General features: G+C 49.6%; 2 protein-coding genes and 1 long non-coding RNA gene across 3 annotated transcripts in view; all 3 read left to right on the top strand.

Moving 5' to 3' along the window:
* Positions 1 to 23,608, top strand: part of LOC111946061 (uncharacterized) — a 101,816-nt gene that overhangs the window by 61,945 nt on the left and 16,263 nt on the right. Inside the window, exons 5-6 of the mRNA XM_086873312.1 lie at positions 1,530 to 2,253; positions 18,770 to 18,776. Of these exons, the coding sequence (XP_086729438.1) occupies positions 1,530 to 2,253; positions 18,770 to 18,776 (731 nt within the window). The remainder of the gene's footprint in view (positions 1 to 1,529; positions 2,254 to 18,769; positions 18,777 to 23,608) is intronic.
* Positions 3,623 to 14,923, top strand: LOC147646538 (serine/threonine-protein kinase pim-1-like). The gene is made up of 6 exons (XM_086873297.1): positions 3,623 to 3,640; positions 13,115 to 13,318; positions 13,429 to 13,479; positions 13,684 to 14,050; positions 14,684 to 14,860; positions 14,910 to 14,923. The coding sequence occupies exons 1-6, from the start codon at positions 3,623 to 3,625 to the stop codon at positions 14,921 to 14,923; spliced, it is 831 nt and encodes a 276-aa protein (XP_086729423.1).
* Positions 16,224 to 17,679, top strand: LOC147646539 (uncharacterized). Its single transcript, XR_015281855.1, has 2 exons — positions 16,224 to 16,354; positions 16,641 to 17,679. It is a non-coding gene; the product is annotated as an uncharacterized LOC147646539 (long non-coding RNA).

Below are 23,608 nucleotides of genomic sequence, written 5' to 3' on the forward strand. Positions count from 1 at the left end.
TTACCCCAGTCCAAACGAGTCCCTGCCAGTGCTGCCACTCCTGGGATCCCCCAGCCCTCTCTGTGTTCCCCCCTCCCACATCTCCCCAGAGGAGCCCCAAGGGCTGGCAGTCCCGAGCCAGGGTCCCCAGCCAGCCCCAGGTTGGATCTGCAGCCCCCAATTTTCCCAGTTTCCCTCTCCTTTTCCCCGGGCCGGGTTCCCCCCGTCCCCAGCGGGTGGGAGCAGCGGAGAGCCCCGCGCTGCCCATCCCGACCTGTCCCGGCTCCATCCCCGCTCCTGCCGTGGGCTGTGAGGGGTTTGGGAACGGGGCACCGAGGGTGTCACTGCTCCTGGGGGAGGAGGAGGAGGGATGGAAGAGGAGGGATGAAGAAGGAGAGTGAGAAGGGATGGAAGTAGGAGAAGGAGGTGGGGTTAGGGAGGAAGAGGAGGAGGAAGGATGGAAGGGGAGGAGAGGGAGGAAGAGGAGGGACAAAGGAGGATCAGGGAAAGGAGAAGGAACCACAAGGTCGAGCACTCCCTGAATTCATAGCCCCCTCCTGTGGGATCATCACCCACCATCCCACAGGTGATAGGGGAGTGAGAGCTTTGCCCGGATATCCTGGGGGGGTCCCTGGGTTGGGTTTATTTTGCGGGCAGGGATGTTTGGAGAATGTGGAACTCCAAAGCTGAGCGGAAAATCCTACTTGGGGGGACATTGGGGGGTCTCACCATCCTTAAGTGGGGAGATGGAAACAGGGGGAACTTTTCAGATTCCTGGCACTCCCAGCAGCCTGAGGAGGGCAGGGACTGAGCAGACAGGGGAACCCCCAGTACAAGCTTGACTCCCAGCAGCTGGGACAGGCGGGAACCCTTGAACCCCAAACAGGAGAGACTAGAGATGGGGAACTCCTGGGAGGCAATTTCAGGGCTGAATCTTGGTGTTTGGGAGGTTTTTATGGAAGGCTTGTGATTTCTAGAGATGGACTTGGGCAGGAGGAACCCCCTATTCCAATGTGCACATGAATTGTATTTCTCCCCAAACATGGATTTCTCATTCCCAGACTTTTGGCTGGATGGAGGAGGCAGCTGTGAGGAAGATGCACCAGGACACCCAGGCAGGTGAGGAGGAAGTCAGTGCCCCTTTCCCCCTCTCTCCTGCTCCATCTCCCAGCCCAGCCTGGCCCCCGGCTGCAGGACAACCCCGCTGCCGACGCCGTCCTGCCGGGGACGCACTGGGGGGATCTCCTTCCCCTTCCCTCTGGCACGGAGGCAAATCCCATCCTCTCCTTGTCCTTCCTCCCCCAGACCAGGAGCTGAGGATGGAGACCAGGGAGGACAAATCCCCACAGGAGAAGCTCATGGAAGAGGCAATTTTGAGCAGCTCCACGGCACAGGAATCCAATGGGGAGGAAAATCCCCAGAGATCCCGCAGGAGGAGGGGCTCCAAACGCTGCCTAGGGTGCTCTGAGGAGGAAAGACCCACCCTGTGCCGGGAAGGCGGCCAGAGATCCAGCCAGGGCTCTGAGCTGGTGGTCCATGAGCAGCTTCAGGATGGGGAGAAGCCCTACAAGTGCTTGGAGTGTGGGAAGAGCTTCAGCCACAGCAACAGCCTGATCTGTCACCAGATGATCCACACTGGGGAATGGGCCTATGAGTGTGGGGAATGTGGGAAGGGCTTCAGCTGCAACTCTCAACTCATCATCCACCAGCGCATCCACACTGGGGAGAGGCCCTACGAGTGTCCTGAGTGTGGGATGAGGTTTCAGAGCAGCTCCAATCTCCTCAGGCACCAGCGGATTCACACGGATGAGAGGCCCTTCCGCTGCCCTGACTGTGGGGAGGGCTTCAAGCAAAACTCCCACCTCATCACCCACCGGCGCATCCACACTGGGGAGAGGCCCTATGAGTGTGGGGAATGTGGGAAGAGCTTCAGCCACAGCTACAGCCTGACCATCCACCAGAGGACCCACACTGGGGAACGGCCCTATGAGTGTGGGGAGTGTGGGATGACCTTCAGCCGGAGGTTCCAACTGACCATCCACCAGGTGATCCACACTGGGGAGAGGCCCTATGAGTGTCCTGAGTGTGGGAAGAGGTTTCAGAGCAGCTCCCATCTCCTCCAGCACCAGCGAATTCACACGGATGAGAGGCCCTTCCACTGCCCTGACTGTGGGGAGGGCTTCAAGTACAACTCCAACCTCCTCAGGCACCGGCGCATCCACACCGGGGAGAGGCCCTACGAGTGTCCCCAGTGTGGGAAGAGCTTCACCCAGAGCTCTCACTTGACCAAACACCAATGGAGGCACCGGTAAGGGAAGCCCTGTGAGTGCCCCAAGTGCAAGAAGAGCTTCGTGTGCTGCTCCAGCTCCATCTCCCATCAGAGGACCCATGTTGGGCAGAGCTCTGATGACCCACGTTCCCAGTGATCTGTGTTGGGAACACACTGGGGTGATGATCATTTTATTTTGGTTTCAATTATCTTTGGATTTATCTTCATCTATTTAAAACAGAGAAATAGTGGTAAAAATCAACAAATTCATCAAAGGCATCTAAAACCTCACATTTTACTAGTGCTTCAAGGGAATCTGGGAGATACTTGGGGTATTTGGGGGTTGTGGCGTTATTTGGTGGAGTTGTCTCCATTTCTTGGCACTCAAAGAGACGAGAGGGTTTGATCTGTCACCTCAAAACCACTCAATGCCACTGAATTCTACTCAGTCCCTCTCCAAAATTATTCAATTCCACAGCCCCTCAGGGTGTCATGTCTTAAGTTTTAGCTTTCATATTTTTCATATTCTGCACTGCCTAGGTTTGTAGTTTTGAACTTCCTGTTAAGTGTTAGTGAGCTCTCTTCACAGAGTAGGGAGACAAAACAATTCCTTTTCTAGCTTGATACCAAGGACGATTGTTACAAGTTTCAGGCCCAAAAGCATGAAGAAGGGTGGACTGAAGAGAGAAAACAAGAAGGATGGGACTTCATCATCTGAAGCTGTCACTGCACAATGAGCCCAAATATCCAGATGGACCTAAACTTCTAAAAATGTGAGACCTCGTGATGAGTTGTCCATTTTTGTGACCATTTTTGGTCAGTCCTGGGTGTAGCTCTGGCCAGGTTCTTGTACTGCCCAAGGTGTATCCTTTAAGGCCTTTTAATAAACTTTATTCTTAACTCTGTGCAGCCTCTGTTCTAGGTCAGCCTTCTGAAGGCATCAGGTGGAATGGGGTTGGAAGGGGATTGGGTGAAGTGGGATGCAGATCAGGAGGGGTGAGATGGGCATTGGGTGGGGCAGGATGGGTGGGATGGGGATTGGTGTAACTTTTCTCTTTTTGCTTCTTTTGGGCTGAATTTTTTGTGGATATAACTTTTCTCTAGTCTCTCAGCTTCCTTTGTGCTGAATTCCCTGTGGATATAACTTTTCTCTAGTCTCTCAGCCTCCTTTGGGCTGAATTCCTCTGGGATCCTCCCTCATGGGGAGTCCCACTTATCTCAGTCCTTAACATTCGAAGAAAACTCCCGGGCTCATTAGATTCTGGTTTCTGGTGTTTATTGAAGGATCCTTACAAAAACCTGGCAGGTCTATCCAGACGAGCTGCACAAGCTTAAATCACCACAGCCTGGCTCATCTCGTTCTAATGATACAAAATGGCCCCGAACCACGCGGTCTTTTCACCTTTATACCAATTTTTACCCTATTAACTACAGACACGTGTATTGTTATTATATCTCAACAAATAGGTTTTCTAGATTTACTCATGTAATTAAAAGTGCGACTAACTCTAAACCAATCATTCTTTGTGCTTCTAAAAACTGCAGAAGCATGGAAAAGAAGGAAGAAGAAGGATTAAAAACTACACCTTTTTTCCTTCATCTTTACTCCACGTGTGAAACCCTCTAAAAATCTATATTTTCACCTCAGTGTTAAAAGCAACATTTTTCTACTTTCTATCATATTTCTTACAAACTCTGGCTTGCTCAGGGATATTTGGAAGCCTTTCTGTCAATATTATATATGATTCATATATTCTTTAAATAATTGAATAGACAGAGAAATGTCCCTGCATTTCTAGACTCCTACACGTTTCCACAAAATCCCACAAAATTCCACAAAAATCCCACAAAATTCCATAAACATCCCACAAAATTCCCTAAATCTTCTCAAAACCCTACCATATTCCAGAAACATCCCACCAGATCTCTAAAAATTCCACAAAATCAAGAAAAATCCGTCAAAATTTTTCAAGTCTCCACAAAATCCCATAAAATTCTGGAAAAAAATGCCACCAAATTGCAGAAATATTCTCAAAACCCTACCAAATTCCAGAAAAATCCCACAAAATGTCCACAAATTTCCACAAAATCTAAGAATAATCCCACAATATTTGTCAAGTCTCCACGAAATCCCTAAAGATTCCAGAAAAAAAATCTCAGAAAATTCCCTAAATCTTCCCAAAGCCCTACCAAATTCCAATAACATCCCACAAAATCCCCACACATTTCCACAAAATCTAGGAAAATACCTTAAAATCCTTCAAGTCTCCTCAAAATCCCACAAAATTGCAGAAATATCTCACAAAATTGCAGAAATCTTGTGAAAACCCTACCAAATTCCAGACACATCCCACAAAATCTCCACAAATCTCCAAAAAATCAATAAAATATCCAACAAAATTCCAGAAAAAAACTCCAATACAATTGCAGAAATATTCTCAAAACCTCACAAAATTACACTAACATCCTACCAAATTTTCACAAACTTCCACAAAATCTAGAAAAATACCACAAAATTCCCCATGTCTCCTCAAAATTCCTCAAAATTCCACGAAATTACCACCAAATCTCTTCAATATTTTACAGAATTCAAGAAAAATCCCACAAAATATCAGAAAAATCCCATGCAATTCCCTAAATGTACTGAAAACCCCACCAAATTCTAGAAACATCCCACAATATCCCCACTAATTTCCACAAAATCGAAAAAAATACCACAAAATTCTTCATGTCCCCTGAAAATCCCTTAAATTTCCCCAAAACTCCTACAAAATCTCCCCAGTATCCTGCAAAATTCAAGAAAAATCCCACAAAATTCATTAAATGTTCTCAAAACCCCAGCAAATTCCAGAAACATCCCGCCATATCCACAAAATTCCCACAAAATCTAAGAAAAATCCATAACAATTCTTCAAGTCCCCTCAAAATCCCTCAAATTTGCAGAAAAAAATCTCAAAAAATTCCCTACATCTTCCCAAACCCCTACCAAATGCCAGAAATATCCCAAAAAATCCCACAAATTTCCACAAAATCTAAGAAAATACCTCAAAACCCTTCATGTCAACTCAAAATCTTTCAAGATTCCACAAAACTCCCACAAAATCTCCTCAATATCCTAAAAAATTCAAGAAAAATCCCACAAATCGCAGAAAAATCCCACTCAATTCCCTAAATGTTCTCAAAACCTCAGCAAATCTCCAGAAACATCGCACAAAATCCCCACAAATTTCCACAAAATCTAAGAAAAATCTCTCACAATTCTTCAAGTCTAAAAATCCCACAAAATACCAGAAAATTCCACAACAGTACAAAAAAATCCCACAAAATTCCAGAAACATCCCACCAAATCCCCACAAATTTACACAAAATTTCAGAAAAATCCCACACAATTCTTCAAGTCTCTTCAAAATCCCTCAAGATCCTACAAAAATCCCACAAAATCACCTCAATATCCTATAAAATCTAAGAAAAATCCCACCACATGCCAGGAAAATCCCACAAAATCCCCACAAATATCCACAAAATCTAAAATAATACCTCAAAATTCTTCATGTCACCTCAAAATCTTTCAAGATTCCACAAAACTCCCACAAAATCTCCTCAATATCCTAGAAAACTCAAGAAAAATCCCACAAAATCACAGAAAAATCCCACACAATTCCCTAAATGTTCTCAAAAACCCACCACATTCCAGTAACATCCCACAATATCCCCACAAATTTCCATAAAATCTAAAAAAATATCTCAAATTGTTCATGTCTTCTCAAAATCCTTAAAAAATTCCACAAAACTCCCACAAAATCAACCCAATATCCTACAAAATCTAAGAAAAATCCCCCCAAATTGCAGAAAAATCCCATACAATTCCCTAAATGTTCTCGAAACCCCACCAAATTCCAGAAACATCCCACAATATCCCCACATATTTCCACAAAATCTAAAAAAATCCCACAAAATTCTTCATGTCTCCTCAAAAACCCACAAAATAACAGAAAATTCCACAACAGTACAAAAAAATCCCAGAAAATTCCAGAAATATTCCACCAAATCCCCACAAAATTTCAGAAAAATCCCTCACAATTTTTCAAGTCTCTTCAAAATCCCTCAAGATTCTACAAAAATCCCACAAAATCACCCCAATATCCTACAAAATTCAAGGAAAATCCCATGAAATTGCAGAAAAATCCCATACAATTCCCTAAATGATCTGAAAACCCCACCAAATTCCAAAAACATCCCAAAATATCCCCACTAATTTCCACAAAATCTAAGAAAATTCCTCAAAATCCTTCATGTCTCCAAAAAATCTCTCAAAATTCCACAAAACTCCCACAAAATCAACCCAATATCCTACAAAATCTTAGAAAAATCCCACGAAATTGCAGAAAATTCCCATACAATTCCCTAAATGTTCTCAAAAACACACCAAATTTCACAAACATAACACAATATCCCCACAAATTTCCACAAAATCTAAAATAATACCTCAAAATACTTCATGTCACCTCAAAATCCCACAAAATACCAGAAAATTATACAACAGAACAAAAAAATTCCACAAAATTCCAGAAACATCCTACCAAATCTCAACAAAATTTCACAAAATCTAAGAAAATCCCTAACCATTCTTCACGTCTCCTCAAAATCACACCAAGTTTCCAGAAAAAACTCCAACAAAATTGCAGAAAGCTTCTTAAAAACCTACCAAATTCCAGAAAAATCCCACAAAACCCCCACACATTTCCACAAAATCTAAGAAAATACCTCAAAACCCTTCATGTCTCCTCAAAATCCCTCAAAATTCCAAAAAACTCCCACAAAATCACCCCAATATCTTGAAAAATTCAAGAAAAATCCCACAAAATATCAGAAAAATCCCACACAATTCCCTAAATGTTCTCAAAACCCCACCAAATCTCCAGAAACATCCCACAATATCCCCACAAATATCCACAAAATCTAAGAAAAAACTCTCACAATTCTTCAAGTCTCCTCAAAATCCCACAAAATACCAGAAAATTCCACAACAGTACAAAAAAATCCCACAAAATTCCAGAACTATCCTACAAAATCCCCACACATTTCCACAAAATTTCAGAAAAATCCCTCACAATTCTTCAAGTCTCTTCAAAATCCCTCAAGACTCTACAAAAAACCCACAAAATCCCCCCAATATCCTACAAAATCTATGAAAAATCCCTCAAAATGCCAGAAAAATCCCATACAATTCCCTAAATGTTCTCAAAACCCTACCAAATTCCAGAAACATCCCACAATATCCACACAAATATTCACGAAATCTAAAAAAATACCTGTAAATCCTTCATTTCTCCTCAAAATCACACAAAATAGCAGAAAATTCCACAACAGTACCAAAAAATCCCACAAAATTCCAGAAACATCCTACCAAATCTCCACAAAATTCCACAAAATCTAAGAAAATCCCCAACCATTCTTCAAGTCTCCTCAAAATCACACCAAGTTTCCAGAAAAAACTCCAACAAAATTGCAGAAAGCTTCTTAAAACCCCACCAAATTCCAGAAACATCCCACAAAATCCCCACACATTTCCACAAAATCTAAAAAAATACCTCAAAACCCTTCATGTCTCTTCAAAATCTTTCAAGATTATACAAAATTCCCACAAAATCACCCCAATATCCTACAAAATTCAAGAAAAATCACACAAAGTGCCAGAAAAAACCCACACAATTCCCTAAATGTTCTCAAAACCCCACCAAATCTCCAGAAACATCACACAAAATCCCCACAAATTTCCACAAAATCGCAGAAATATCTCTCACAATTCTTCAAGTCTAAGAATCCCACAAAATCCCACAAAATTCCAGAAACATCCTACGAAATCCCCACAAAATTCCACAAAATCTAAGAAAAATCCCTCACAATTCTTCAAGTCTCTTCAAAATCCCTCAAGATTCTACAGAAATCCCACAAAATCTCCTCAATAAACTACAAATTCTAAGAAAAATCTGACAAAATTGCAGAAAAATCCCATACAATTCCCTAAATGTTCTCAAAACCCCACCAAATTCCAGAAACATGCCGCAAAATCCCCACACATTTCCACAAAATCTAAAAAAATACCTCAAAATTCTTCATTTCTCCTCAAAATCACACAAAATAGCAGAAAATTCCACAACAGTACCAAAAAAGTCCCACAAAATTCCAGAAACATCCTACCAAATCTCCACAAAATTCCACAAAATCTAAGAAAATCCCTAACCATTCTTCACGTCTCCTCAAAATCACACCAAGTTTCCAGAAAAAACTCCAACAAAATTGCAGAAAGCTTCTTAAAAACCTACCAAATTCCAGAAACATCCCACAAAATCCCCACACATTTCCACAAAATCTAAGAAAATATCTCAAATTGTTCATGTCTCCTCAAAATCCCTCAAAATTCCAAAAAACTCCCACAAAATCACCCCAATATCTTGAAAAATTCAAGAAAAATCCCACAAAATTGCAGAAAAATCCCATACAATTCCCTAAATGTTCTCAAAACCCCATCAAATTCCAGAAACATCCCACAAAATCCCCACACATTTCCACAAAATCTAAGAAAACACCTCAAAATCCTTCATGTCACCTCAAAATCCCTCAAAATTCCACAAAACTCCCACAAAAGCACCCCAATATCCTACAAAATTCAAGAAAAATCCCGCAAAATTGCAGAAAAATCCCACACAATTCCCTAAATGTTCTCAATACCACAGCAAATCTCCAGAAACATCGCACAAAATCCCCACAAATTTCCACAGAATCGCAGAAAAATCTCTCACAATTCTTCAAGTCTAAAAATCCCACAAAATACCAGAAAAATCCAGAAACATCCCACAAAATCCCCACACATTTCCACAAAATTTCAGAAAAATCCCTCACAATTCTTCAAGTCTCCAAAAAATCCCTCAAGATTCTACAAAAATCCCACCAAATCGCCCCAATATCCTACAAGATCTAAGAAAAATACCGCAAATTGCCAGAAATATCCCACAAAATTCATTAAATGTTCTCAAAACCCCACCAAATTCCAGAAAAATCACACCAAATCCCCACACATTTCCACAAAATCTAAGAAAATACCTCAAAACCCTTCATATCTCCTCAAAATCCCTCTAGATTCCACAAAACTCCCACAAAATCACCTTAATATCCTACAAAATTCAAGAAAAATCACACAGAATTGCAGAAAAATCCCATACAATTCCCTAAATGTTCTCAAAACCTTACCAAATTCCAGAAACATCCCACAATACCCACACAAATATCCACAAAATCTAAGAAAATTCCTCAATATCCTTCATGTCTCCTCAAAATCCCACAAAATACCAGAAATACTCCAGAAAATTCCACAACAGTACAAAAAAGTCCCACAAAATTCCAGAAACATCCTACCAAATCTCCACAAAATTCCCCAAAATCTAAGAAAATCCCTAACCATTCTTCAAGTCTCCTCAAAATCACACCAAGTTTCCAGAAAAAACTCCAACAAAATTGCAGAAAGCTTCTTAAAAACCTACCAAATTCCTAAAATATCCCACAAAATCCCCACACATTTCCACAAAATCTAAAAAAATACGTCACAAATGTTCATGTCTCCACAAAATCCCTCAAAATTCCACAAAACTCCCACAAAATCACCCCAAAATCCTACAAAATTCAAGAAAAATCTGACAAAATTACAGAAAAATCCCACAACATTCATTACATGTTCTCAAAACCCTACCAAATTCCAGAAACGTCCCACAAAATCCCCACAAATTTCCACAAAATCTAAGAAAATACCTCAAAATACTTCATGTCTCCTCAAAATCCCACAAAATAGCAGAAAATTCCACAACAGTACAAAAAAATCCCACAAAATTCCAGAAACATCCCACCAAATCACACAAAATTCTACAGATTTTCAGAAAAATCACACAAAATTCTTCAAGTCTCCTCAAAATCTCTCAAGATTCCAGAAAAAAATCTCACAAAATTCCCTAAATCTTTCCAAAACCATTTCAAATTCCAGAAACATCCCATCAAATCTCCAAAAAATTCCAAAGCAGCAAAGAAAACTCCCTCAAAATTCTTCGTCTCCACAAAATCCCACAGAATTCAAGGAAAATCCCACAAAATTGCAGCAATCTACTCAAAAGACCAACAAATTCCTGAAACATCCCACAAAATCTAAACAAATTTCCACAAAATCTTAGAAAATACCTCAAAATTCTTCATGACTCTCAAAAAGCCCATAAAATTGCACAAATCTCCCACAAAATCTCCTTAATAACCTACAAAATTCAAGAAAAATCCCACCAAAATGCAGAAAAATCCCACACAATTCCCTAAATGTTCTCAAAAACCCACCAAATTCCAGAAATATCCCACAAAATCTAAACAAATTACCACAAAATCTAAGAAAATACCTCAAAATTCTTCAAGTCTCCTCAAAATCCCTCAAGATTCCAGAATTATCCCACAAAATTATTTAAACTTTTGCAAAATCCCATAAAACTCAAAAAAAATCCCATGAAATTGCAAAAAATTAAAAAAAATATCCCTCAATCTTCTTAAACCCCCAACAAATTCCAGAAACATCCCACAAAATATCCTCAAATTTCCACTAAATTCCACAAAAATCCCACAAAATTCCTGAAACATCCCACCAAATTCCAGAAAAGCCCCACAAAATTATTTAATCTACATTTGCCTTGGCAGTTGTAGATCCCGGCTGCTCTTGCCCCTCTTCTGCTTGCCACTTGAATTTTAGCAGTACAGCTGCAATTGCCTCTTTCAATCAGTGCTACCCACTGTGCTTTTGTCACAGGGAACTCAGGATTTTTGTTTCAGGCATCATGATCACTAGAGATCAAAATGCTCCCAACTCCCTGAGCACTAAGTCGAGGGGAATTAAAGCCACACAGGTCACATTTGCAGTGCTCAAACACAGCCCTGTTGCTGCTGCTGCTGCTGCTGAAATAGAATCAACTGACAGAGGCCATCACAGAAATTGCCTCTGCAGTGGCAAATAAAATGAAAAAATCCACCAGGAGAAAGAAAAACCAGAACTTCCCAACTCGCTTCATTGTTTCTTCTGAGCAGCAGAAGAAAAAGGAACAGGGCACCTTTCAGGCAGCTCCACAAGCTCAGGGTTCTCATTTCCTGGGGAATCTGAGATGCAATTGGCCTTGTTAAAAGGATAAAAGCAAAGGGAATGAATTGGGAATTATTAGGAAAAAATGACCCTTCTTACACACAAAGTTCACCAAGTCATTCCCTGCATTTCTCCTTTTCACATTCTTTCTCTCATCCACTGACAGGTCCAGCTTATCATGTTCTGCTGCTTATCATCAACTGATTGTGCTCTTGATTTCTCCCAGTGCAAGAGATGTAGAATCATCTCAACTGAACACAGAAACAAACTCCCTCTGTCAGCCCATCTTCATGTTCCAGATCACTTTCCAGATGTCCATGGGGCTGTTGGAATGATGAGCTCTCCACTGCTGGCTGCAGGCTCTGGAGATTCTTTCTCCACATTCAGCCAGGCTTGTATTCCCCAACAATTCCTGGTAGCCCATCATGTTTTCTTTGGGTAGAAGAGGAACAATGAAAACCTCACCAATGGCACAACTCCCCTGTCCACAAGGAAAAGAAAGAACAAGTTGTCAAGTTCTTCAGCACATTTGTCCTGCTTTGCTGCAAGAGTTGTGCTACACTCACAGTGTGGGAAGCCAAGAGAAGCTGCAGCTGGGGGCACATCTTGTGACAGGAGCTGCGCCTTGTTCTCCAGGACAGGTTTTTGGAAAGAACAGACGGGACTGGGGAGAAGATTCTGGGAAAATTGAAACGGCTTTTTTAAGAAATGAAAATAAAATCCAAAGAAACAAACAATATGTTTTTTTCTATTTTTCTCTATTTTTTTCTCTCTATTCTCTATTTTTATTTTTCCCTTTTCCATCTTGCACTGTTTGTCCATCCCATTCATTCCAAATGGCTCTCACCTCTAAGATCTGAGACTTGGCAAGTTTTAGACCCTGTAAAATACCCTGAGCTATAGCCAGTTTGCCTTGCCCTGTTTTCCTTGGAAAGCAATGCTGGAGACACAAGTGCAGTGCTCGGCTCAGGTACAAATTCTGCATTCAGGGAATGTGCTCAGACGGTGTCTGAGCCTCAGCAGGGACAAGGCACAGCAGCAGCCAAGGGCATTGCTGTGCCCCTGTGCAGGAGTCCAGACTCTGGCTCTTGGCTCAGCAGGGCAAAGTTGCCGTGTTTGGCCAGGCTCAGGGGCTGCCCGGGGAGCGCGGGGCTCGGGGCGGGGCCGAGCGGGCAACGGACAAACGGACACGGGGACAAACGGCCCCGGTGCTTCAGTTGCAGCGGCAGCGGCGGCAGCAGCGGCAGCAGCGGCGGCAGCAGCGAAAGAAGCGATTTTATCAATTTTCTGTGTCTCTTCTCCCTCTCCCACTGTCCCTCATCTTCTCCCGGTCTCCCTTTTCCTGGGTCCCCTTTTCGTCCAGTTTCCCTCTCCCCGTGCCCGCCCGGGCCATGCCCCCAGCCCGCCCCCGGCCCCGGGTGGGGCTGCCCCGGCCCCGTCCCCGTTCCCGTCTCCGCCCATCCCGCCGAGGTCTCCTCTTCGCCTGGCTCTGGCTGTGCTGGGCGGGCATCAGTGCCAGGGGCTGGGGCGGCATCGCTGCCCTTTGGCTCCGCCTGGGCCGACCCCGGCCCCGGCCCCGGCCCCGGCCCCGGCCCCGGCCCCGGCTCCTCCCGGGGCCCGCGGAGGACACAGGCGGTGCGGCCGCTGCCGCCGCCTCCGCTGCGGCTTCCCCGGCCCGAGCTCCGCCGCTGTCGCGTTCCAATGAGGGAACGCCTGCGGGTGCCCGGCCCGGGGAGCTCGGGGAGCGCTCGGGGGCCGTTCCTGGCCCCGGGCCGAGCACTGACGGCCGCGTCTCTTCCCCAGGGAAGGCGCAGCAGGCCCTGCAGCAGCGCTACCGAGTGGGTTCACTGCTGGGGCGCGGCGGCTTTGGCAGAGTTTTTGCGGCCACTCGGCTCTCGGACGGACTCCCGGTGAGCAGAGGGGCCGGCGGCGGGCGGAGGAGGAGGAGGGAAAGGAGGAGGAGGATGGGGCTGGACACGGTGGGCGGTGAGCTGAATCCGCTGCTCCCTTTGGCTTGCAGGTGGCCATCAAAAAGGTGCCACGGAACCGCGTCCGGCACTGGGGCGAGCTGGTGAGTGAGCGGGGCCAGCGGCAGAAGCCGGGCCGTGCCGGGCGGGGATGAGCCGGGGCCCGGCAGGGTGGGAGCCGCCAGGACACCTGCAGGGAGAGCGGGCGTGGGGCCAGCGGAGGGCACAGAGCATCCCGGGCTGGCTGAGGGCTTCCCGAGCCCTGGCACGGCCTCAGCCCCACTGACGGCACCGTGCTCCTCCCGCAGCCCGACGGCACCAGCGCACCCCTGGAGATAGTGCTGCTGGACAAGGTGTCCACAGGCTTCCCCGGTGTGGTGCAGATGCTGGAATGGTTTCAGCTCCCCAACACCATCGTGATGGTGCTGGAGCGCCCGGAGCGGTGTCAGGACCTGCGGCGTTTCATTCGGGCACGGAGGTTCCTGTCCGAGGAAGAGGCGCGGGAGCTGTTCCAGCAGGTGCTGGCGGCCGTGCGGCACTGCACCAGCTGCGGGGTCCTGCACCGAGATATCAAACCTGAGAACGTCTTGGTAGACCTGGACACCAGCCAGGCAAAACTGATTGACTTCGGCTGTGGCACCTACCTGCAGGACACAGCCTACACTCAATTTGCAGGTGAGCCCACACAGGGGTGGTGATCCTGGTCCTGGCATCTCCTGGCCCAACCTGGGTGTGGCAGGAGGGATTCTCCCTTTTGCTGCCAGTCACAGCACTGAGTCTTCAGCCAAGTTGCTTTTGAGCAGAGCTGGGTGGGGACCCATCTTCCATCCTTGCTGGCAGCCTTTGCCTGCCACTCTGCCCAGGACTGGGGCTGGGGCTGGGGCAGCCAGCCTGACAAAATCCCCATGGGTGGGGGTTGCAGAGAGGGGGAGCCAGAACCTGTGCACCAGCTGGTTTGGTGTGCAGGTGAGAATGGGCTTGGACTGCTCTGCTCACCTGGTTTGCCTTGGTTCAAGATATTTTTGGGGCAATGCCAGCAGGGAGGATGTGGGTGTGGTTTTTCCCCAGCACTGAGTGGGTTTATTCTTTGTGTGTCATTGTCAGGCCTTGCCAGGGTTTCTGCTGCCCTCTTCCAGCACCAGTGGCTTCTTTTCCAACCCCAGGTTTGTACCCAAGTCCCAGGTGCTGGTGAGAGGGCAGCAGGTCACCCCGTGTGCCACTGGGGCAGCCCCCACATGCCCAGGGATGCTGGGGCCAGGCTCTGGGAGCAGCAGCATCCCCCTGATGAGCTCCATCCATATTCCATAGGAACACCGTCATACAGCCCCCCGGAATGGAACGACTTCGGCTGGTACCATGGCGAGGCAGCGACCGTCTGGTCCCTGGGCATCCTGCTGCACGAGATGGTCTGCGGGGAGCACCCTTTCAGGAGGGGCAGGAACATCAGATGGGGCCAGCTCCCGCTGCCACAACGGCTCTCCCAAGGTGGATCCTCATCTCTGGGCACGGGGGGAACACCAGTGTTGGGAGACAGCAGCGGGCTCGTGAGCATCCCGCTCTGGCAGCTGCTGAGGAGGTGGCACATGTCCTGCTCTCCTGCTCTCCTCCAAAACAAAGAATTGATGGGAAAGTTTAGGCCCAGCTCTGAGCACATCCAGCGTGGCCTGGGCACAGGAATAGTGGGGCAAAGCCGACAGGAGCCTTCTCCAACTGACCAGTGGTTTGTGGTTTCTCTCCCCAGACTGCTAGATTCTGATCAGGTGGTGTTTATCCCTGAACTCCTTGGACAGGCCCTCATTAGAAGACCTGTCCTGTGATCCCTGGATGCAGGATATTCATCAGCCCTAGAAGAAGGGAGAGAGCCACGGGCACAGTGATGCAGGGACCTGGTAAGTTACAGCTCCACACATGCCCTGGCAATCAGCAGCAAAGAAACCCAGACTTTTTTGTCCTGCCTGTGTCACTGCACTGGGGTCATGGAATGGGAACACACAGCCCTTGTGCTGGAGCTGAGCTGCTCTGCCCAGCACTGGTGGGCACCATCTGAGCTGGTTTTGCTTGTCCTGCTTCACTGACAGCCGGGCCCTGGGCAGAACCCTGACAGCCTGGTGTCACCCCAGGGAAGAAGGAGCCCCTGGAGAAGCTGTACCAGGTGGGGCTGCTGCTGCTGCTGCTGGAGACATGGAGGACAGCAGCAAGGATGACAACCTCTTCCTGCACCTGGCCAGCGGGAGCTGGCGATGATGGACTTTGATTCTGGCACCTTCTTCAAAGCCAGGCTCCACAGGGAATTTTCAGGTAAGTCCAGACCCAGGGGGATGCTCCCAGATTTGTGCATTGGCCGGGAACCAAAGGTTTCCCCTTTGCTGGGGCAGACGCAACTGATTCCTCAGTGGCTGCCCAGCTGGTTTTTGGCAGGGCTGGGGACGTGGGCTGGGGTGGTGACGAAATGGGAGTGGGATCCTGGCCCTGCCAACAGCCCCCAGCACCCACCGTGCCCCGGGCTGGGGCTGGGGCAGCCAGCCCGACACAAACAAACCCCCATGGCAGGAGCACAGGTGGGACTCCAGAACCTGAGCACGGCTGCTTTGCTGTGCAGGCAAGGAAGGGCTTGGGCTGCTCCACTCCCCTGCTTTGCTTTGGGATCACCGTGATTTTGGGGGACAGTGCAGGGGGAAAGGGAGAAAGCATGGGCTTCCCTCACCCATGGGTGGGTTTTTTCCCAGAATGTAGGGGTTGGGCCTTCCTCAAGCTCCTGACAGACATAAGATTTTTTTACCATTTTTCGTTTCCCCTTTTTGTCTGTAACCTATTTTCATTAATTTGTTGTTTGTTTTTCTAAAGGAAGCGTTCTAGGTGGGGTCTAGTCTGGATCAGGAAGTGCTTGGGACCAGCTGTGGCGTGGATGGGCCGTGCCCTTGGAGAAGACTGAGGACATCGTTTGGGACCAGCTTTTCTTGTGGCAGCGGATGGTGTGAGGTGGGTCCTCATCTCCTTGGCATGGCTGGGACAAGAGCTTTTGGGAGATGGCAGCGGGCACAGGAGCATCCCGCTCTGGGCAGCTGCTGAGGGGCTGGATCTGCCGTGGCTGGCTGCAGGCTGGGCACATGTCCTGCCCTCCTGCTCTGCTCCCCAAGGCAGCAGTGATGGGCAGCTTTGGGCCCAGCTCTGAGCACGGCCAGCATGGCCTGGGCACCGCGGCTGGCTGGGACAAGGGGACAGGAGCCTTCAGCTGACGGGCGGTTTCTGCTTTCTCTCCTTGCAGCCGGGCTCTGCAGATGCTGAGGCTGCTCTGGGCTCTGCCAGGGCTCTGCTGGGCTCAGCACCGGGCCAGGATCAGCCAAAGAAGAAACGCTGTGACCTGCAGCAGAGACTTGAGCATTTTGGCAATGCAGCTCAAGTATGCACAGTGTCCACCACCAAGGGAAAACATGACACCTCCCAAAAATTAAACTTGTTCCATAACTTCTGAAATGAAATCCATCTGGGATGACCCCAAATGACATTTTTCAGCTTCCTCAAGCTGTAGCTCAGCCCTTCTCTGAACAGTTCTGTCCCCCACCTGCCTTTTACTTCACAACTGCTCCATCCTTTCCCCCAGTGAGTTCCCAGCCCATCACAGTCTCCATCACACTGCAGCCTTCCTTGATGCCCCTCTCCACGAGTAAGGCCAAGCCCCAGTCTCAGGGACTGTTGGGGGTTAGGTGTCTTTCTTTTTTATTTCTGGCTTGCCCATAGGATTTTTACCCATTAGTTTGGGGTAAAACCTAACTGTGGGTACTTGGTGGGTGCTTGAAAAAAGACAAAGAGTTTGGCCGGGACCAAGGAGGGAAGGGGGCAGGAAAAAAAGGAGGGTGGCAACAGTTTGGTGGGCTTTCTTCAGTTTTGGAGAAGGACACTTCGGGCGCAGAGTTGTTGTGGTGGGGAGAAGGGAATTTCACCATCACCCAGACGGAGCTGCTGCTGCTTCTCCTCCTCCCCTCTTTGTTGGTGGCCTCGCACCCCCTGTCCTGCCGGGACGTGTGGCAGTGCCAGGCACTGCCGTGGAGCTGCTGATCCACCTCAGCCACCGGCCCAGGATCTCAGCTCATCCCTGCTGTTCCAGCCGACTGTTCCTCAGAGCCCTGCAGGAGCACCGGGACTGCCCGCCCGAGGGGGTTTGTGAAACAAAGCCTCTCCTCCATCCCGTCTCAGCCGAGAAAGCTGTCACGGGCCCCTGGTTCTGTTTTCTTGTTAATGCTGAAGTTATTGTTGTTTGTTTGCCTGGTTATAAATTCTAATAAAGAGCTGTTATTCCTATCCTCAGATCTCTGCTTGAAAGCCCCTTGATTTCAGAATTATAATAATTCAGAGGGAGGGGGGTCTACATTTTCATTCCAGGGGAGGCCCCTGCCCTCCCTACCTGACACCTGTCTTCCAAAACAAAGACAGATGGGGAGTTTCTCCATCCTCCTTACCCTTGTGGGGCCAGCAGTGCTCTTGGTTCCTCATGCTCTTTTTGTGGGGCCTTTTGTGTCTGTGCCCCTCCGACTTAGGGGGACAGGGGATATTTGCTGCCCCCTTTCTGCTTCTGGGAAGCCTGTGCGGGCTCTTTGTCCCTCTCTGATTTGGGGGGTGCCAGTATTGTCACCATCCCAGCATCCCCCGGCTGCTCTTTGCCATCTGCCAGGCCAGGGATGTTCTCTGTCCCCTTGCAATTTGTGGGGCTGGCACAAGCACAATTCCCCTCCTCTTTGGGGGGGCTGGCAGTCTCCTCTTCCCCCTCTGACTTGGGGGATGCTCTGGGCTATATCCATCACTTATTTTAGGTTGCCAGGTATTTATCTCCCTTCATTTTGGGGGGCCCGGGGATTGTCTCCATCCTCCTCCAGTTTTGAGGGACCTGGGAGAAGTCTCTGCCTCCAAGCAATTTGGGGGGACTGGTGCAGGCTCCACCCCCCTCTGATTTTGAGGGACAACCTGGAGGAAAGGCACCAAAATCTTGACAAAGGCTGAAGAGAACACTCTGATTACCCCTTTTGCCCAGAGGTTCCCTTAGCTGAAGTTGCTAACAAGGACCAGACTCGCCAGCCCGCAGTGGGTTTCGAGTTCTTTTATTTCCTGGGCCCTCAGTCCTGCGTGGGACACGGGAACTGGGTGCTGCAGAGGCTGTGCCAAGGCATCAGAAATGCCCGCCCAGCACCCAAGGGTGGTAGAAGATCTACTCCAGCACTGGCTGGTCCATGGGGTGCTTGGACAAACAGCAGCGGATCAGATGTTGGCACTCTGGGGAGAGAAGGCAGAAAGCGGCGCTCACTTGCAGAAGGCTCCTGCCCAGCTGCTCCTGGCGCCTGCAGAAGCCGGGCCACGCTGCGTGTGCTGGGAGCTGCCCTTGGCGGGAGAGCGGCACGGCAGGACAAGCGTCCCCTCCTTCAGCCAAGCGTGCCACACCCAGCCTGCCACGGACCACCTGCTGCAGCCGGCCCTTGAGGGCACATGGATGTCCCAGCGCAGCTGCGGGAGGGCCGGGCTGGGCTGTGCGGTGCCACCTGCCAAAGCCTGCCTGCTTCAGGCCGCGTACCAACCTGGAGAGACCTCCTGCGGGAAGAAGAGCTGCCCCAACACGATGTCACGCTCGTTCTCGAAGGGCAGGAACCCGCACACCATCTCAAACAGCAGCACGCCCAGGGACCAGATGGTCGCCCCATCGCCGTGGTAGCAGCGCAGGCCAATCCACTCGGGCGGGCAGTACGTGCGTGTTCCTAGGGGAGACGGGCGGCGCTGCTCAGGCACAGGCTGCTGCCTTCCAGAGCCTGGCGCCAGCCTCCTGCCAGAGGCAGGGGCTGCAGCCATGGCCACAACTTCCCCCCAAGGCCTGCCTGCCTCCCCCTGACAATGGGCCAAAGCCAAGAAACCATTCTGCAAGGCTGACAACACCAGCGGAGCAGCCCAAGGCCTTGTGGGCCTGCCAAGCCGAGGAGCCAGGGCCCGGCTTTTGCAGCCCCTTTCTGTCGGCAGGGCCGGCAGCCGGCTCCTGGGGCACAGCACCTGCCCCGTGCCACAGGGCAGCCGGCAGCCGGCTGAATGCCTCACCCCGCGGCCCAGGAGGGAATGGGGCTGTGCAGTGCCTGGCACTGGGAGCAGGGCCCGCGCTCTGGGCTCACTGGCAAACTGTGTGAAGGCCCGCTCCTGCAAGAAGATGCCGCAACCAAAGTCAATCAGCTTCAGCTCGCCAGTCTCCAGGTTGACGAGGAGGTTCTCTGGCTTGATGTCCCGGTGCAGGACACCACAGGCGATGCAGTGCCACACGGCCTCCAGCACCTGCCAGGAAAAGCCAGCGCGCTGCCTCCTCGCTCAGGAACTCTTGCTCCAGCAGGACGTGCAAGAGATCCTGAGATTGCTCTGGACGCTCCATCACCAGCACGAAGCTGTCAGGCACCTGGAACCAGTCTAGGAGCTGGATGATTCTGCGGCAGCCAAAGCCCTTTTCCATTAGCACAATCTCTGTTGGAACACAGGTGCCGTCGGGCTGTGAGGAGAAGACAATGCCTCCATCACAGGGCCTGATGCTGCCAGGAACCCCCCGAGTGTCCGCATGTGCAGCGGCCACAGCCAGCGCCGGCCACCTTGCTCTGACCTGCTTCTAGGCTGCTCTCAGAGGCCCTGGCCTGGCCTGGGAATGTCCCTCCAGAGCCCCATGGCAGCCTCAGACAGCTCCTCAGGTCTCACCTGCCGGTACAGAAGCCTTGTTGGTATTTGGTGGCTGTATGGGAGCAGCTTCCTGGAGATGGAGGAAACTCCCTGGTCCCCCGGGAATCTTTTCATCCACCAGGCACAGGTTGTTGCCAGCTGGCACGTCCAGCACCGTCACCTGGGAGCTGTGGTCCGGCAGCTGCTGGCTCCAGGACACTTGCTGCTCCTCCCCCTGCTCCTGAGACGGCTCCCCTGGATCGGGCTGGGCTTCCACTTGGACCTGTGGGCTTTCCCTGGCCATGTCAGTGCTCAGGGATGTGCCCATGTTGTTGAAGTCCAAGGGTCCAAGGAAGCTGGGAGACCTGTCCCTGGGCTCTGCACCTTCTGCAGGCTGACAGGTCTGGCTGAGCCTCTCTGAGGGATGGAGGCTGTCAGAGATAGCGGAGGCTCCTGGCACCATGGACGTTCTCTGACCGCCTGAGCTTCTTGCACAGACGGCGGGTCTTCTCTGCTGTGCCATCCTTGCAAGGCTTGAGGCTCTCCCAAGGATGGCCAGTCTTGCTGAGAGCATCCTCCTGAAGGGATGGTGGCTTCTGGAGAAGCTGGGAGAGCCACAGCAGGGCAGGTGGCCTCACCTCATCAGCTTCTCCAGTTCTTTCCACAACGCCAGCCACATCCCAAAGAAGAGCGGCACAGATGTCCCATTGCGTGCCCAGTGCCAGATCATCACTTCCTGCAGCTCTTGGGCCACTGCCATGCAGGGACCGCAGCTGCAGGAGCTCTCCAGAGGGCTTGCGGGAGCACCTGGCCGCCGGCGAGGGGTGGCCTGAGGCCTGGAGAACCTGGGAGCTGCAGGGGCTGCTCGGTTCCTCCATGGGCCTCTGGGCCTAACCCTGGGGCGCTTCCTCGTCTGCCGCCTCCGTGGTTGCCAGTGGCCACCGGCCCAGCAGACAGCCACAGCGGCCAGCAGCAGGACAAGGGCAGCCATCAGGACGCCACCGTCACCCATGGCTACGGCACGTCCCATGGCGACTGCACTGGCAGCTGCGGGGGCTGGGCCGGTTTATATAGGGCTGGCGTGGTGATGTCACAGTGCTGTGGCCAGGACAGCTGTGTGACATCACGGCCCTGCAGCACACCAGAGCTCAACCCCTTTGTGACATCACGGCCCCACCCAATTCAGGGATCACAGCCCTGGCTCATCCCTGAAGATGAACATGGCCTGGAAAAGCCTGGAAATCAGAACCGGAGCTCAGCCCCTTGCAATGAATCCTTCCCTGGAGCAAGCGGCAGCACATCAGGAAGAGTGCTGCTGCCACCTGTGTCAAGCCCTGGCTCCCAGGACGCTGCAGTGGCACCAACTTCAAACAACCACTCCCCTGTGCCAGAGAAGATCCCCCAGAGACAAAGGGAGGGGAAGTTCCTCTGTCTCTGGGGAGCTCTCCTGAAATGGCTGGCGAGGACTGCAAGAGTTTTCTCTTAGCAGCTCACCAACTTCCGCAGAGTCTCCATTCTAAATAAATCTGGATATTCCAAAGAGCGCTCATGCTTGTCCCACTGCTCTGGTTTTGACTGCCATGGGGTTCCTCTCTTCCCAAGAGCTGGCACGTGCTGGGTTTGGATTCAAGATGGGAATGCTGTGGTTCAGTCAGGAGTGGTTTGGTTTCTGCTGAGCAGGGCTTGCCCTCTTCAAGGACTTTGCAGTGTCCCTTGGTACAATGCGTGTTTTCCTCTGGGAAGGGAGGGGTGAGTGTTGAAGACAGAGGCAATAAATGCATTAGAAAACCTGCACTGTGTCTGTGTCCATGTTTGTCAGGGGACCATCCACATCCTGGAAGGGGATGATGTAATTTCTATTTTTTAATTTTTTTTTATTAATGGATTTAACAAGTCAATTTTTATTGTGCCTCACATTTTTGGCCACCTTCATCTCCAGCTGAGCTTTCCGTGCACCAGATTTCTTGCTGCAGTGGCAAGAAGCATCTCTGTATTCTTCTCCTGACCTTCATTCCTTGTCCTCTACCCATCCCATCCCACCCCAGGGAGCAGGGACCGTCCTGGGGCAGATCCAGGAGGATATCCAGGACCATCCCTGCCTGGGACGGGTGCCAAGGAGATCCAGGAGGGTTCAGTGTCCAGCTCTAAGTCCTGGGACACCCTGTGCCGTGCTCCCAACAGCCCTGATTTTCAGGAAGGAGCCACAGCAGCCTCCCGGATATCAATGGATTTTTCTTAAAGGAATTCGCTGTGTTGCTTGTTTCTGTTTTCCTGCTCTTTCTGAGCTCCTGTCAACATGGCATGGAGCTGGAAGAGGTGGAGAGGAGAAACGTCGGTAATGGGAAGACAGAGGGAAATTGCTGGGAAAAGGAAGACACACACCCCTAACGGTGGCTGCAGAAAGCTCCACACACTCCAGCCTGCCCCAAAACCAGGGAAGCCCTGGCTAAAATCCAGGAGAAACACTGCTGAGGATCCAAGGAATCCGAGCCATGATCTGTGTGGAGAGTGTCCCTTACAGGAGGAACGTGAATGGAACCGAGCGAGGCTGGGGCAGGAGGGTCAGAGCGAGCAGAGAAGGGGGGCCCATCAACATCCTAATTTACTGCTCCAGAGAAAGAAAAATTCCCAGCTTTAATTCCAAGGAGGATAATTTAATATCTCCTTGGCATCTGCAGATCTATGACCTGAATCCAGTCATGAGTTTCCTTCAGGTCTCCACCCTTGGGACCAGTTAGACAGATAGTAGGGTTAAACTCTTTCCCACTTGTTAAATCTGGATCTGCCCATTCCATGAGAGACTTTTAATTGTGTCCCTCAGAGAATCCTTCTGGAGCAGAAATCCCAGTGTGAAATGAACGGGAACAGGGAGTGTTGGGCGAAGAACTGACTAATGTGATAAGGGAATGTGCCTCGCTGGGGATCCAAGCCAGCCGAATTTCACCCAGAAAAAAAAAAGAGGGATTAAGTTCAAGCCTTGGGAAGCATTTGATTAAGATGTGGCAAAGAGAAAGGGCTTATGGCAGTTAATATGTTAATCGACTCACCCCTTATAAGGTTATGTTTCTAGAATGTTCCTGGTTCTCTCCCCTGATTGGTTGTTATTTGTTGCAGTATTTTGCATATTTCTAACCCCAGTTTGTGGTTGGACCCATGCCCTCAGGCTCTGCCCTCAGACCTACCCTGTATATTTCTGTGTCTGCCCATAGTCCTGGTCTTCGGAGTTTGTCCCTATACTGCGCACGGTTTATGGGCGTTGTGCTTATTTTATTTCTCATAAAAACTGTTAATTTTAGGTGGACACAAACTCCATCATACCCTTTCATTTTATTTGCACCTCAATTCCCTGAAGTCAGAGATCCCTAAAGTATTAAAGGTACTGGTTTTCAATGGGATAGGATCCATTTAATTCCCAGAAAGAGGCACAGAATTAGATTTGAATCCAAGTTCGGATTCAGCATGGGAATGTAGGGGACAGCACACCGATGGTTTCCCTGTTGCTAAGCAGGGCTTGTCCTGTCCATTGACTTTGCAATCCCCGACTGGGCAATCCATGTCCCATGC

The sequence above is a fragment of the Cyanistes caeruleus genome, unplaced genomic scaffold, assembly GCF_971803275.1.
Source record: "Cyanistes caeruleus unplaced genomic scaffold, bCyaCae1.hap1.1 HAP1_SCAFFOLD_94, whole genome shotgun sequence".
Taxonomy (NCBI): domain Eukaryota; kingdom Metazoa; phylum Chordata; class Aves; order Passeriformes; family Paridae; genus Cyanistes; species Cyanistes caeruleus.

What these genes read in the sequence shown, in the direction of transcription:
- LOC147646538 (XM_086873297.1), top strand. An exon ending in GGCTCTCGGACGGACTCCCG is followed by an intron (nt 13,319 to 13,428) that starts GTGAGCAGAGGG and finishes TTTGGCTTGCAG; the next exon opens with GTGGCCATCAAAAAGGTGCC. An exon ending in TCCGGCACTGGGGCGAGCTG is followed by an intron (nt 13,480 to 13,683) that starts GTGAGTGAGCGG and finishes CTCCTCCCGCAG; the next exon opens with CCCGACGGCACCAGCGCACC.